The 14,070-nt window shown below is 52.7% G+C and overlaps 3 protein-coding genes across 3 annotated transcripts in view; 2 read left to right on the top strand and 1 right to left on the bottom strand.

Annotated features, from left to right (window-relative positions):
• Positions 1–755, top strand: part of SARS2 (seryl-tRNA synthetase 2, mitochondrial) — a 12,303-nt gene extending 11,548 nt beyond the window's left edge. Inside the window, exons 15-16 of the mRNA XM_004388211.2 lie at positions 151–216; positions 300–755. Coding sequence (XP_004388268.1) covers positions 151–216; positions 300–422 — 189 coding nt within the window. The 3' untranslated portion in view covers positions 423–755. The remainder of the gene's footprint in view (positions 1–150; positions 217–299) is intronic.
• Positions 756–2,999: 2,244 nt separating this feature from the next.
• Positions 3,000–5,363, top strand: CCER2 (coiled-coil glutamate rich protein 2). Its single transcript, XM_004388148.1, has 5 exons — positions 3,000–3,066; positions 3,310–3,347; positions 3,519–3,606; positions 3,936–4,444; positions 5,274–5,363. The coding sequence occupies exons 1-5, from the start codon at positions 3,000–3,002 to the stop codon at positions 5,361–5,363; spliced, it is 792 nt and encodes a 263-aa protein (XP_004388205.1).
• A 336-nt stretch (positions 5,364–5,699) lies between these two features.
• On the bottom strand, positions 5,700–13,918 carry NFKBIB (NFKB inhibitor beta). The gene is made up of 6 exons (XM_004388147.2): positions 13,699–13,918; positions 8,454–8,559; positions 8,039–8,372; positions 7,003–7,091; positions 6,663–6,917; positions 5,700–5,844 (listed from the first exon to the last, which is right to left on the bottom strand). Exons 1-6 carry the CDS (start codon positions 13,875–13,877, stop codon positions 5,749–5,751), a joined length of 1,059 nt encoding a protein of 352 aa, XP_004388204.1. The 5' UTR covers positions 13,878–13,918; the 3' UTR covers positions 5,700–5,748.
• Between the last annotated feature and the right edge of the window lie 152 nt (positions 13,919–14,070).

Raw genomic sequence — 14,070 nt, 5'->3', positions numbered from 1 at the left:
AGCCCCTTCCTGAGCCCCCTCCTGAGCCCAGCCCTGAGCCCCCTCCTGAGCCCAGCCCTAAGCCCCTTCCTGAACCCGCTCCTGAGCCCAGCCCTGAGCCCCTTCCTGAGCCCCCTCCGGAGCCCAGCCCTGAGTGTGCCTCTCTCCCAGGTGAATGCCACAGCCTGTGCTGTCCCCCGTCTCCTCATTGCCCTCCTGGAGAGCTATCAGCAAAAGGTGAGGTGGGGGAAGGACCCCAACCGAGAGGCGGGTGGGGGGCCGGGGCAGGGGCAGTACTCTAAGGCCTGCTCTGTCCTCAGGATGGCTCGGTCCTTGTACCCCCCGCCCTCCAGCCCTACCTCAGCACCGATCGGATCACGGCCCCTGCCCACGTGCCTCTCCGGTACATCGGTCCCAACCAGCCCCGGACGCCCAGCTCCTAGACCAGCCTGCCTTGAGCTGAGAAGCTGTCCGCATCTGCCCGTGGGGCTGTCGCTGTCTCATGGAGCTAGAGCACCCTGAACACCTGGGATCCATCCCGACATCTTTGTTCCTCACATCAGCTCCATGCCGGGGCCCCTGGACTCCAGGCTCCACCTCCTGATGCCCTAACCTTGGCCTCGGAGCCCGGCAATGACCCTGTGGTCATGGGGCCCCGGCCTGCACTGGGAATGGGTTGTCTGGGGATGGGGGAAGGAGGCCTCCCTCTCTCCCTCCTTCCTTCTTCCCTTCTTCTGGCCTCAGCAGTGCTGAGCAGAAAGTCCCCAATAAATGGTCAGGACAGAGAGCTTTGTGGATCTGATGCCCCTGCCCAACCTTCCGGGAGGTGCTGGGCGATTGCTCAGAGGTGCTAAGTCATCAAAGGGGACTATGGCTGCAAGGACCATGCCTAGAGGTGTCCAGCAACCCTCAGAGGACATGGAGGGTTGTTCAGGGGCCACCAGTGAGAATGCCGAGTCCTCCTTCCCCTGGGACAAGCCAGGGCAGTCACCTTCCAAGGGCTCCTTTGCTCTGACCCCGGCTTCCACTCCCCCCTCAGCCCCCAGCTCCTCATCCAGCTGCCCCTTCCTCAGCTCCACGGAGGGGTCCAGTAGGCATCACAGACTCAGTGAGACGGATATCAGACGGCTCTTCTGATGTTTTCACCAAGACTTGCTCTTCTTCTTGGTGTCCCATCTCAGTAACAGGAGCCACCTTCCCAGTTGCTCAGGCCACAACCCTCCAAGTACTCCACTACGCCTCCCTTCTCTCACACCCATGTCCAGTCCCTCAGCAAGTCCTGGGAGCTCCACCTTCAAAATACATCCAGAATGTGCCCACCTCTTTCCTCCACGGCCCCCAGCCCAGTCCTGTGCACTGTTTTCTCCCATCTGGATCCTCCCAGCAGCCTCCTCACCATCTCCCTGCTCCCGCACGTAGCCAGAGGGCCCTGTGAGCGCCTGAGTCCCATCCCGTCCCTTCTCCACTCAGAGGCCTCCCGTGGTTCCATCTCACTGGGGAAAGCGCAGAGCTGTCATCATGGCCTCACACGTCTACCCCCTGCCTTCCTGCTCCACCCATCTCTTCTGTCTTGCTCTGGCCAGCCCCAACCTGCCTTGTGGCTCTACTGCTCCAAATTCCTTCTTGACTTGGGCGTTTGCATACGCTAGTCTTCCTACCTGGACCACACTTCCCCAGATCCTGTCTGATTGGCTCCATATTATCCATCAGGCCTTAGGCCAAATACCACGTCCTGGGAGAAGACTTCCGGACCGCCCCGGGCCCCATTGCTCGGCACCCACGTCTGCACTCTACTGGACGCACCACAGCCATTTCCCACTTCCTGTCGTGTATCTGAGTCTTATCCGTCTCCCCCTCCTCAAAAGTCAGCTCCAAGAGAGAAGAGGTGTTTACCAGTTCATTCTCGGCTCTAGCCCCAGGGGTCCAAGAGCGGGGCCTGGCATACAGTAGGTGCTCAATAAAAATTGCTGGAATGAAGAACATGCTGGGAACGCTGCCGTTCCCAATGTCAGGCACTGTCCTCAGTGCTGTACAGACCTCACCAGCGAGCTGTGGAGTAGGTTGCCAGCGGCCCTCTCTTACAGACGAGGAAACATCCTACAGAGGCCAAGAGGCATCTGTGGTTGTCACCGAACTGTACGGGAGAAACGGTTGAGATGGCGTCTGTTTTGTTATAGATATCAAAATACATAACTGGTATTTTAACAATAAGAGGTGGCACGACGGTTCCGTGGTAGAATTCTTGACTTCTGCGCACAGACCCGGGTTCGATTCTCAGTGCAAATCATGCACAGCCACCATCTGTCCCTCAGTGGAGGCTTGCGTGTGTGTTGCTGTGATGCTGAACAGGTTTCAGCGGAGCTTCCAGACCAAGATGGACTAGGAGGAAAGGCCTGGTGATCTACTTCCTAAAATCAGCCAGTGAAAACCCCATGGATCACAATGGTCCAGTCCACAACTGATCACAGGAATTGCACGGGACCACACAGCATTATGTTCCACTGACTTGGGGTCAACATGAGTCAGGGGCCACCTGACAGCAGCTGACAGTAACAGGTTAAGCAACTGTCCCAGCGTTGCACAGCTGGTATGGGGGAGCTGGGACTCAGGCCAGGAGTCAACCTCTGAGGAAGCGGATCTGTGAAGCCCACTTTCCAGATGGGAAAATCTAGGCCTGGAAGGGGAGGTGTTGCCTGAGGTCGTCTTGTAAGTGGCTGGGGCTAGAGTGGAAGCCAGTCAGCCTTCAAATGCAGCTGGGGAGCTCATCAGCCCGTTTCTCCGGGAAGAGAAGCCTCCACCCTCCAGCTGGCGCTCATGTGCCGGAAGCCTCGAGGGGCAGCGGGTGCACGGCGTGGGCCCCCATGAATAATTGAGGGTCTCAAGCCGGTGGGCCGCACCGCAGCTGTCGCCCTGGGGGCGGCGGTGATGTCACTTCCTGCCCTGCGGGGCCACAGGTGCAGGTTATAAGGAGCGGCCGCCCGGCGGGCACAGTGCCGAGGACCCCAGCACGGACGCCCACCATGCAGCGCCGCGGGCCCGCCTCCGTGTTACTGCTGCCCCCGCTGCTGGCGCTGCTGGCGGGGGCAGGTGAGTGCCCGAAACCGTGAGGGGTCTCGGCGTGACTCGGGTGACCGGGCACGGGGACGGGCGGGCCCAGGGCGCGGGTGGGGGACTAGAGGCCGCACGAGGCTGACCTCGAGGTGGGGCGGTATACCTGGAGGTGGGCTGGGGAGGCGACGTGTGGGTGCCCAGATGCCCACTGAGCTGGGACCAGCACCGGGGACAGCGCAGGGTGCCCAAACCCAGCACCCTCTCCTCCTTCCTCTGCAGCTACCGCAGCTCCCCTGGCGCCCAGACCCTCCAAGGAGGTGAGGACTGGATGGACCCCTTTGCCCCGCCCAAGTTCACCTGGAGCCCCACCCCTCCCTGCGCAGCCTCGTCTGTGACCCTCATCTCCCATCTAACCCTCCAACTGCTCTCATCCCATCCCCATCTCCCCTGGCCTCATCCCCTCTCTGACCCCTCCCCCCTGCCCCCAGCTGACCCGCTGTCTGGCAGAGGTGGTCACAGAGGTGCTGACGCTGGGCCAGCCCCAGAGAGGACCCTGCATTGCTCTCCTCCACAGAGGTAAGGAGCCCCAGGCCCTTTCCGGAGCCCCTGCCCACTCACGGCTCTGCCCAGCTCTGCTCCCCTAGCCACATGGCCTCTGAGGGCTGCCTGTGGGGAGGGTGTCCCCTTCTCATTCCCAGACCTGCTCCATACGGGCTAGCCGGTTCCTGCCTGGCATTCCCATCCTCGGGCTCCCTGCAAAGGTACAGGGTGGGGGCAGAGAACGCCCCCCAGCCCCTGACCCCTCTCCCAGTTCCGGGAACTCTGGGACCGCAGGCAAATCCCGGAACGCTTCTAGGTCTGTGTCCCCATTTGATGCACAGGGAGTTTCTCTCTCTTTCCATCAGAGAGGTGCCAGACAGAGCCCTACAGCTGTGCATCCGCAGACGAGAAAAGTCTGCTGGGTGGGGATTTCAAGAAGTGGGAGGCTGGGAAGACAAGGTCGAGCCAGGAGGTGAGGGGTAAGGAAGAAGAGGAGGCAGCAGAGAGGACCCACAAGTCTGAGGTCCAGGAACAGGCCGTCCGTGAGCAGCTCCACAGCCTGCTCCACCAGGAGGCCGAGGAGGAGGAGGAGGAGGAGGAGAAGAGGAGGGGGCCCATGGAGGCGTTCGAGGACATGTGGAAGCAGCGTCTGGAGAATGGAGGGGGCCCCCAGAAGCGGGTGGCAGAGAAGGCCAGTGATGAGGAGACAGCCCAGTTCAAGGCAGAGGAGAAGGGGGTGCAGGTAGTAGGCGGGGGCCGCAGCCTGTGGCAGGGGGCAGAGAGAGGCAGCGGGGAGAGGCACGAGGACTCGCTGCATCGTCACCCCCACCCAGCAGCCGAGCCCGGGGAGAAGGAAGAGGCTGCAGAGAGGAAGGTGAGTGGAGGGAAGGCAGCGCCAAGCTGTCATTGCACCAAGGCAGGGGGGCGTGGGGTCGACCAGATGGTCAGTGGAGTTACACCCAAATGGTACCAGTGTTGGGCCATCAACAGCAAGATCCATCATGAATAGATTGGAGTAACCAAAACTTAGCCCCCCAAAAAACCAAACCCATTGCCGGCGAGTCAATTCTGACTTGTAGTGACCCTGTAAGACAAGAGTAGAACTGCCCCATAGGGTTTCCAAGGAACGGCTGGTGGATTCAAACTGCTGACCTTTTGGTTAGCAGCTATGCTCTTAACCACTGCGCCACCAGGGCTCCAAGACTGACACCAGAGGTAGCAATATCCAAGAGAGGCCTCTACTTAGCCTAGATGGCAGCACTGAGATTACAGTAATCAAGATGGCACACAAGCATCGGAGTTAGCCACCATTGGTAGTCCATAATGAGCAAGCTGGCCGCCATGAACAGTGGTCGCCATGCCTCGTTTACTGGGCTATAGATGGACACCATTTTTGCTGGAACGTGAAAAGATGTCACCATGATTGGTAGCCAAAACAGCCATCACACACAAATGAGTCATGGTGGGCACCTTTGCTAATCCCGTGTCCACTGCTCATGGCTGCACTGCTGCGTCCCACTGACCAACATAACTCTTGCAGGGTTCTGGCCAATATGGCCGTCACTGCTGGTCCATGATGGCTAGAGTGACCTCTGCTGGCTGCCCTTTAGGAACTAACATGGCCCACCCACATTCACCAGCAACCACTGAGATGGCCTGCCTTTGAAGGTGGGTGCAGACCATTCCATTCTTGATCCCACCAGGAACATGAGTTGGAGCAGCTGAAGCACATGAGGGATGAGCTGAAAAAGGCGACAGAGATGCTAGGGGAAGAACTCAGGAAGGAGGGCTGACCCCCGACCTCATGTCCTCCTTCTTCCCACACATCCTTATGGCTTAGGACTGTTGACCCCCAAAGCTGCCTCCTCACCTGGCACCCTACTCCACTCCCCAACCTGGCTGGAGTGAGCAAAAGTGTGTACCTTGGAACCAGGCCTGAGGGGACAACGCTGACCTGGGTAGGGGGGCTGGCTTAGACCCGACTCAGGAAAAGGGACCCCTCCCCCAACACCCATTTAATCCATTCCAACCCCTCTGAGTGAATAAAGCACAGAGAAAACCACCATGGCTGTGTAGCACTTGACTTTGGAGGGGCAAGGACACAGGAATAAAGGGACCCCTCTGGTGGTTAGAACTGGGATTTTATTATATTTGAAATTATATTAACAATTAAACAAATTAGACAGGGTCATCAGGAAGAGGATTTGCGACTGGGGTGGGAGGTAGCTGGTCTCGGCTCCGGCCACTGTGGACCACAATGTCATCATATTCATCCTGGGAACAGAAGGGGGCCAGGCAGAGGGACTCAGGCAGCTGCCACCTTGCCCACTGCCCAAGTTCTTCCACCCCCACCCTAAAAATTGGGTCTTTCCTTAAAGCCCGAGTTCCCCTGCTCCTAGTTCTCAAGCCACTGTTTTCAAGATCATTTCTTCCAAAGCCTGAATCCTCTTACCACTACTCAGACGAAATAAACCCACTGCTGCCAAGTCAGTTCCGACTCCCAGCGACCCTCGAGGACAGAGTAGAACTGCCCCGTAGGGTTTCCAAGGAATGGCTGGTGGATTCGAACTGCCGACCTTCTGGTTAGCAGCCGCGCTCTTAACCACTGTGCCACCAGGGCTCCCCCACCACTACTTGAGTTCTGTTCCTGCTGCTGGCCCCGTTTTTCAACAACTTCTGCCACCTGAGGTCTCTCCTCCACTGCTCAATGTCTTCTCTTGCTCAAGGCAGTATCTCTGCTGCCTGCGTTCTCCAACTAAACCTCTCCTCCCCGCTGGCTAAGGTCTTACCCACCACTGCCAGTTTTCAGGTCACTGCTGCTCAAGGTCATCTTCCAGCAGCCTGAGTTCTCCAGCTCTTCCTCCCCAAACTCACTCCCCATGCTGCCACCCACCAGCTGGTACAGCCAAGGTCCTTCCCCCACCTCTGCCACGGCCTTCAGCTTCAACCACCACCACCCACGTTCCCCCGACTGCTGCCCGGCATCCCGGGCACCATCGTGTGAGTTCTCTTGTCACACCAGCCGGGGCTGGGCTCACGCACAGCCTGCTTTCTCTTTTGCCCCTTCCCACCTGCCCGTTTGCCTCACTCACACCCTCATCTCCGCTGTCACTGTCACTGCTGCTCCCGCAGGGGCCAGGCTTGTCATCCTCGTCCTCAGGGGCTCCGTGGGCTCGGAGGAGACGGGCGAGGATGGGGTTGGGTCGCAGCGTGGCACTACCCAGTGGGGTGCGGCCGCCATACATGCGGGCGGCAGGGTCCGCGCCCCCTCTCAGGAGAAGCTCCAGCACATCCGCCGCTTGCGCCTCCACAGCCAAGTGCAAGGGGCTCCGGCCACACGTGGGCTCCTGGGAGGGGCGGCGAAAGGGCGGTCAGTGGGCCCACCCTGGGGGCAAGCCCCCGTCTCCCACACCCTGCCCTAGGGCAGCTCACCGGTTTGTTGAGGTCAGCTCCGGCCTCCCGGAGCAGCTGTACCATCTCAGCGTCTCTGTGGATGACGGCCACATGTAGTGGGGTGTGGCCTGGGGACAGAGTGACACGTGTCAGGTGACGGGGGTGAGGAGCCTGGGTCCCAAATGCCATGATCCTGGAATAGGGCCATGTGGCCTGGGGGTGATCAGGCATGGGGTCTGGCACCAGAATTCTGGGGTACGCCAATGAGGCAGCTGGGTCCCAGATGCCTACATCTCCTGGTGGTCTGGGGCCTGCGGGCAGGTCCCGATGCCTGAGCTGCAGGATGTCTGGGCGCTATCAGTAGAGGGACTGTGGTCTTTGGGTGGAGGCCTGGTCTTGGGCGGACTGAGAAATGGTCCCTGAGGTCTAGATCTTGGGCCTGAGTCTCTGGTCTTATTTCACAAAGGACCTGGGTCCCAAACTCCTGACTGCTGAGGAGCTGAGGGGCCTCTGACCTTGGGGAGAGGATGGGCCCAAACACTGGGTCCCAGATGATTTCAGTCCATTTGTGGAGGGGCCTGGTCAGAGGTAGCTGGGCCTCCAGGTGGAGGACCTGAGACTCAAATGCCAGGGCCCCAGGTAGACAAACCCTTTTTCCCCACGAGGTCTGGCTGAGAGGGGCTGCCCCTAAACTCTGATACCTATCTCTGGGGACCTCGGGTGCCAGAGTTTCATAGAAGGTTGGGCTTTGAATTCCTCAGGCCTGGGTGGGCTAGGGCTTGTAGGTGGAGGTAGGTATCCAGGCTGGGTTGTGCCTTGCAGGTAGGGAGCCTGGGTCCTAATAACTGGATCCTGGTAGCTCTGGGCCTGTGGGTGACATGCCTGGGTGCCTGCTTATCTGGGGCTTCCAGAGGGGGTCCTGGGCCCCACATGTCCAGTTCTCAATGCTCTGGGGTCCCCGAAGCCTAGATTTACTTCCTGAGTGGCTGGGTCTTGAGTATGGGAAGCCGAGTCCAGAGCCAGGTTCCCTGGGCCAATGGGGGCCTGAGTCCTTCCCAGTCATGAGGACCCTCACCCTCGTAGTTTTCAGCTTCTAGCTGTAGCTTCCAGTCCTCCTCACTCTCCTCCTCTTCCTTCTCCAAGTCAGGATCGGGGTATAAGGCAACAGGGGCATAGTCAGTGTCAGGGGTGTGGTCAGGGCCTGGGGCATGGTAGATGTCAAGAGCTCCCCTGGGACGCCGGGGGCGGGGCTGGAGCAGCACACGTGCGCAGGCGTGTGCCCCGACGCGGCAGGCCAGGTGAAGTGCCGTGTGGCCCGCACGCTCTGCCACGCGCAACCCAGCGCCTGCCGCGTACAACTTCTCCACCGTGGATGCCTCCCCCAGGATGGCCGCCAGGTGCAGGGCTGTCTGCAGAAACAGAGGGCAAAGGTTAGGGGTCACACCGAGAACCCTGGCCCCCCAGCCCTACACTGGCCCCTGGTGGCTCACCTGGCCCAGGTCATTCTGCAGGTCCAGGTACTCGGTACCGGCTGCGAAGCTCAGGAGGAAATCTAGGAAGGGTTCGTGCTGATGAATCACCGCCAGGTGCAGTACCCTGAGGGCAAAGGCAGGGGTCAGAGGGCAGAGGTCAAGTACTCCCGCATTCTTTCATTCAACAAACATGGAGCACCTACTGGGTGGTAAGCATTATGACTACAGTTCTGGAACCAGCTGTGAGATATCTAGGAGGATCAGAGACCACAGTTAACTCAGCAGTGCTCATAAAGCAGGACTTCTGCTTCCACCCAAGATGAAGAGATAGGGACCAGATTTCCCTCCCACCTGAAACAACCAAAACATATGAGACAAGATATATGAAACAATAGTTCTCAAGACTGCACATTATGCAATAAATGACAGTGATCCCTGAGAGATGGAAAACAAACACGGTGAGCCCTATGATCAAATGCCACTGCCTACTGACTTGAGAGAGTTTTCCAAGCCACGGCTTACTGAAGAGGGAGAACCCAGGCAGAGCCCAGCAGACTGTCTGACTTGAGAAGATGGAGCTGAGCGTCTGGGAAGACAAAGGTCGCTACAATTAGCAGGACAGAGTTCCCAAGAGGAGAGAGCTGCACAGAGCGAGCACTGATCAGCATATGCAAGTAAGGAAACTACCTGAGTCTGGGGAAAAAAGACATCCAAATGGCTCAGAGATCAGTGTCCTTGTCATTCACAGGACCAGGAATAGTGCCTGTTCACACTGGCCAGATGAGAAAACCTCGCAATTCACAGGGCATTTGGGCAGAATACTTGAGGTCTTGCCTTGGTAGTGGGGAATAACTTTAGCCCTGTACTGAGCACTGCCCTGACCCACTTCACAAATCATAAAAGCAAAACCTCAGAGGGTCAAACTGCTCCCAAGCAACTTAATGGCATCCCAGAACAAAAATCAAGAATATTTATAGGAATACAAAAATACCCAGCATCTAACAAGGCAAAATTCACAATGTCTGGCATCTAATCAAAGATTACCAGACATGCAAAGAAGCAAGAAAACACTACCCATAATGACAATAGTCAATCAATTGAAACTGACCCCAAAATAACACAGATGTTAGAAGTAGCAAACAAAAACATTAAAAGTCATTATAACTGTATTTTATATGTTCAAAAATTTCAGTAGAGACATGGAAGATAAAAGAAAAAGACTCAAACTCCTGGAGATGAAAACTACAGCATCAAAGATGAAACTTGTACTGAATGGGATTAAGAACAGATTAGACACTGGAGAAGAGAGATTGGTGAATTTGAAAACACAGCAATATAAATTATCAAGAATGAAACACAGAGAAAAAACAATCCAAAAAAATGAAAAGAGGATTAGTGAGCTGTGGGAAAATTTCAAGTGGCCCTAATATATGTGTAATGGAAGTACCTAAAGAGGGGAGGGCAGAAAAAAATATTTGAAAAAAATTTTTCCAAATTTGAGGAAAATGATAAACCCACAGATCCAAAAACTCAGTGAACTCCAAGCACAAAAAACATGAAAAAACTACACCAAGACCCATCATAACCAAACTGCTCAAAACCAGTAATAAACACAAAATGTTAAGTCAGCGGAAAAAAAAAAAAACACTTTAAATACAGAGGAAGAAAAGGGTGACAGCAGATTTCACATAGGAAATAATGCAAGAGAAAAGATGGTGGAGAAACATCTTTAAAGAACTGAAAGAAAAAGACTGTCAACCTACAATTCTTCACTCAGGGAAAATATCTTTTTAAAATGAAGGCAAAACAAAGATGTTTTCAGACATACAAAAGCTGAAAGAGTTAATCGCCAGCAGACCAACACTACAAGAAATGTTAAGTCTTTCACAAAAGGAAAATATTAGGCCAAGAGACAAAAGGGCCACATAAACCAGACTCCATCAGCCTGAGATCAGAAGAACTAGATGGTGCCCAGCTACCACCAATGACCGCCCTGACAGGGAACGCAACACAGAGTCCCTGATGAAGCTGGAGAAAAGTGGGGTGCAGAACTCAAATTCTAGTAAAAAGACCAGACTTAATGGTCTGAGACTGGAGGGACCCCCAAAGACATAGCCCCTGGACCCTCTGTTAACCCAGAATTAAAATCATTGCCAAAGCCAACTCTTCAGACAAAGATTAGACTGGACGATAAAACATAATACTCATGAAGAGTGTGGTTCTTAGTTCAACCAGATACATGAGACTAAATGGACAACTCCTGTCTGGAGGCAGGATGAGAAGGCAGAAAGGGACAGGAGGTGGTTGGATGGACATGGGAAACCCAGGGTGGAAAGGAGGAGTGTGCTGTCATATTAAAGGGATTGCCACTGGTGTCACATAACAGTATGTGTATAAATTTTTGTATGAGAGATTAAGTTGAGATATAAATTTTCACCTAAAGCACAATAAAGAAAAAAAAAAAAGAAGTCCTTCAGGCAAAAGGAAAATGATATCAAATGAAATACAGATCTAAACAAATGAATGAGAAACACCAAAAATAGTAACTACAAACACATAAGAATTTTTGTGGAGTTTACAGCATATGTATAAGTAAAACGTATAACAACAATAGCATGAAGGACAGGAGGAACAAATGGAAATATACTAATGTATATTTTATATGGAGTCCCTAGGTCACTGGGAAACCCTGATGGCATAGTGGTTAAGAGCTACGGCTGCTAACCAAAAGGTCGGCAGTTCAAATCCATCAGGGGCTCCTTGGAAACTCTATGGGGCAGTTCTACTCTGTCCTATAGGGTTGCTATGAGTCGGAATCAACTTGACAGCAACTGATTTGGTTTCATTTGTTTTGTTTAGGTCCCTGGATGGCACAAACAGTTAAGTGCGCAACTACCAGCTGAAATGTTGGCAGTTCGAACCCACCCAGAGGCACCTCAGAAGACAGGCCTGGCAATCTGCTTCTGAAAGGTCACAGCCTTTAAAATTCTATGGAGTAGTTCTATTCTGCACACATGGGGTCACCGTGAGTCAGAACTGACCAGACAGCAACTAACAACAACAACATATGACATCCCTGGCGGGGTAAATGGTTAACAAGCTCGGCTGCTAACAGAAAGGTTGGGGGTTTGAGCCTACCCAGAGGCACCTCAGAAGAAAGGCCTGGTAACTCTACTTCTAAGAAATCAGCCATTGAAAATCCTATGGATTACAGTTCTACTCTGACACACATAGGGTCACCATGAGTCAGAAATGACTAGATGCAACTTGTACAGATTATATAAATGGTTTTTTTACTACATGTGAAGTAACATAACATCACTTAAAGTAGACCATAATTTAAAGTTATATACTAAACGCCCTAAAACAAGCTTCAGCAAATTTTCTCTGTAAAGGGCCAAATATTTTAGGCTTTCCAGGCTATGTGGTCTCTGCCACATCTCTGCTGTTGTGGTGCAAAAGCAGCCATAGACAATATGTAAACAAACGAGGGTGGTTGTGTTCCAATAAAACTTTATTTATGGGCACTGAAATTTGAATTTCGTACAATTTTCACTTGTCATGAACTACTACTCTTCTTTCAATTTTTTTTTTTTTTAACCATTCAAAAGTATAAAACCCTTTCTTACCTTATAACCATACAAAAACAGACAGCTGACCAGATCTTGCCTACAGGCCATAGTATGGCAACCCCTGCCTCAAATCAACCACTAAAGTAACAAAACAAAGAGTTATAGCTAATAAGCCAACAAAGGAGATAAAGTGAAATTACAAAAAAATACTCAGTCATTCCAAAAGGAGGCAGGAAAAAGGAAACAAAGCACAGATGGGGCGAGTAGAAAACTAATAGCAAAATGATAAATTTAAATGTAACCATATCAATAATTACACTAAACGTAAATAGTCTAAACACCTCCATTTAAAAGGCAGAGATTGTCAGACTGAATAAAAAAGCAAAACCCAACTATATGCTGTTTACAAGAAATGCCCTTTAAATATAAAGACACATATAGATTAAAAATAAAAGGATGGAAGAAGATATACCATTCTAACACTAGTCACAAGAAAGCTGGAGTATTTTAATATGAGTAGAGCCCTTAATATCAGAACTTCAAAATACACAAAGCAAAAACCGATAGAATTACAAGGAAAAACAGACAAATCCCCAATTACAGTTGGACATTTCACTATACTTCTCTCAATAAATGACAGAAAAGCAGCAAAGATATAGTACATTAGAACAACACTATACACCAAGTTGACCTAAATGACCTTTAGAAAACACTCCTTTCAACAATAGCATAATGCACATTCTTCTCAAGTGCACACACAGCATTTACCAAGACAGACCATATTCTGGGCTATGGATTTATTTCCTTCCTTCCTGTCTTTCTTTCTGCCTGACTTTCTGCCTCGCCTCCCTCCTCTCTCCAGAATGTATGCTCCATAAGGACATAAGTTTTTGTCTGTTTTCCTCATTATCTTAACACCAGCATCAAAACAGGGCCTAGCACGATACCTCCCCCTCCAAAAAAACCAAACACGCCGCCATCGAGTCTGACTCATAACAACCCTACAGGACAGAGTAAAGCTGCCCCATAGGGTTTCCAAGGAGCACCCGGTGGATTCAAACTGCTGACCTTTTTTTGGTTAGCAGCCGAGCTCTTAACCACCAGGGCTTTGGCACATGGTTGTGTTCAATAACTATTTGTTGAAAGGATGAATCCCTGCTCTCATGGAGCTTACATTCTCTCTCTGAATGAAAGACTTGAAAATTAGTGCTCAGAAGGCAGGATCTTAGAGTCAGGGACCAAGTATAACATCAGAAATCAAAGTCTAGTCTCATAAGTCATGAATTAAGAATCAAAGACCATGTTTGGAGGTTAGAGGTCAGGAGGAGCTGAGTCAGAGTTCTAATAAAGGTCTCAGGACCAAATCAGGTCAAACTGGATTTTGGGATCAGTGCGTTAGGGATTGGATTCCGGGAACCGGGAATCAAGAGTTCAAGAAAGGAGAGTCGGAAATTATTGGGTTTTAAAAAAATTTACAAAAAGAAATTATTGGGTTAAGATCAAAGTTGGATAGGAGGTTCATTTATTAAAGGTTAGAATTTGGGGGTTAGAGGTCAGGAAGTCAAGGATCAGAGGTCAGATTTAGGGGTAAAGGTTTGGAAGCCGGATCAGACCACTGGGGAATCAGGTAAAGCTGATCTTATCAGAGGTCGGATCCTTGGGGCCGGTTTGGGAATCTAAGGTTCACTCACGTGTCCCCATCCTCAGTGACGTAGCCGAAGACGAGGGGCACCCACGAAAGCCCCGGGCCCAGCTCTGCGCCCAGCCCCGGTCCTCCAGGGGCCGCTGCGTCCGGACCCAACGAGCCTAGGCCGCTGTCGCACCACTCGTCCGCATCTGCGGCCTTGCCCAAGCAAGCGACCCCGGCCATGGCCCCCTCTGTCTCTGGGACCCCAGAAGCCACCCGCCAGCCAGCCTGCCGCTGGGCTCTGCCCGGACCTCCGGAGCTTCCGCCCTGCGGGGAATTCCCCAACACTCCCCCTGCTGTCTCCAATAAGAGTGAGCTAAATCGCTCACGTCCCGCCCAATCTCGCTCCAGGACCAATAAGAGTGTTGGAATGGAC

This window comes from Trichechus manatus, unplaced genomic scaffold (genome assembly GCF_000243295.1).
Source record: "Trichechus manatus latirostris isolate Lorelei unplaced genomic scaffold, TriManLat1.0 scaffold00207, whole genome shotgun sequence".
Taxonomy (NCBI): Eukaryota; Metazoa; Chordata; class Mammalia; order Sirenia; family Trichechidae; genus Trichechus; species Trichechus manatus.
This window is presented reverse-complemented; position numbering and strand designations above follow the sequence as displayed.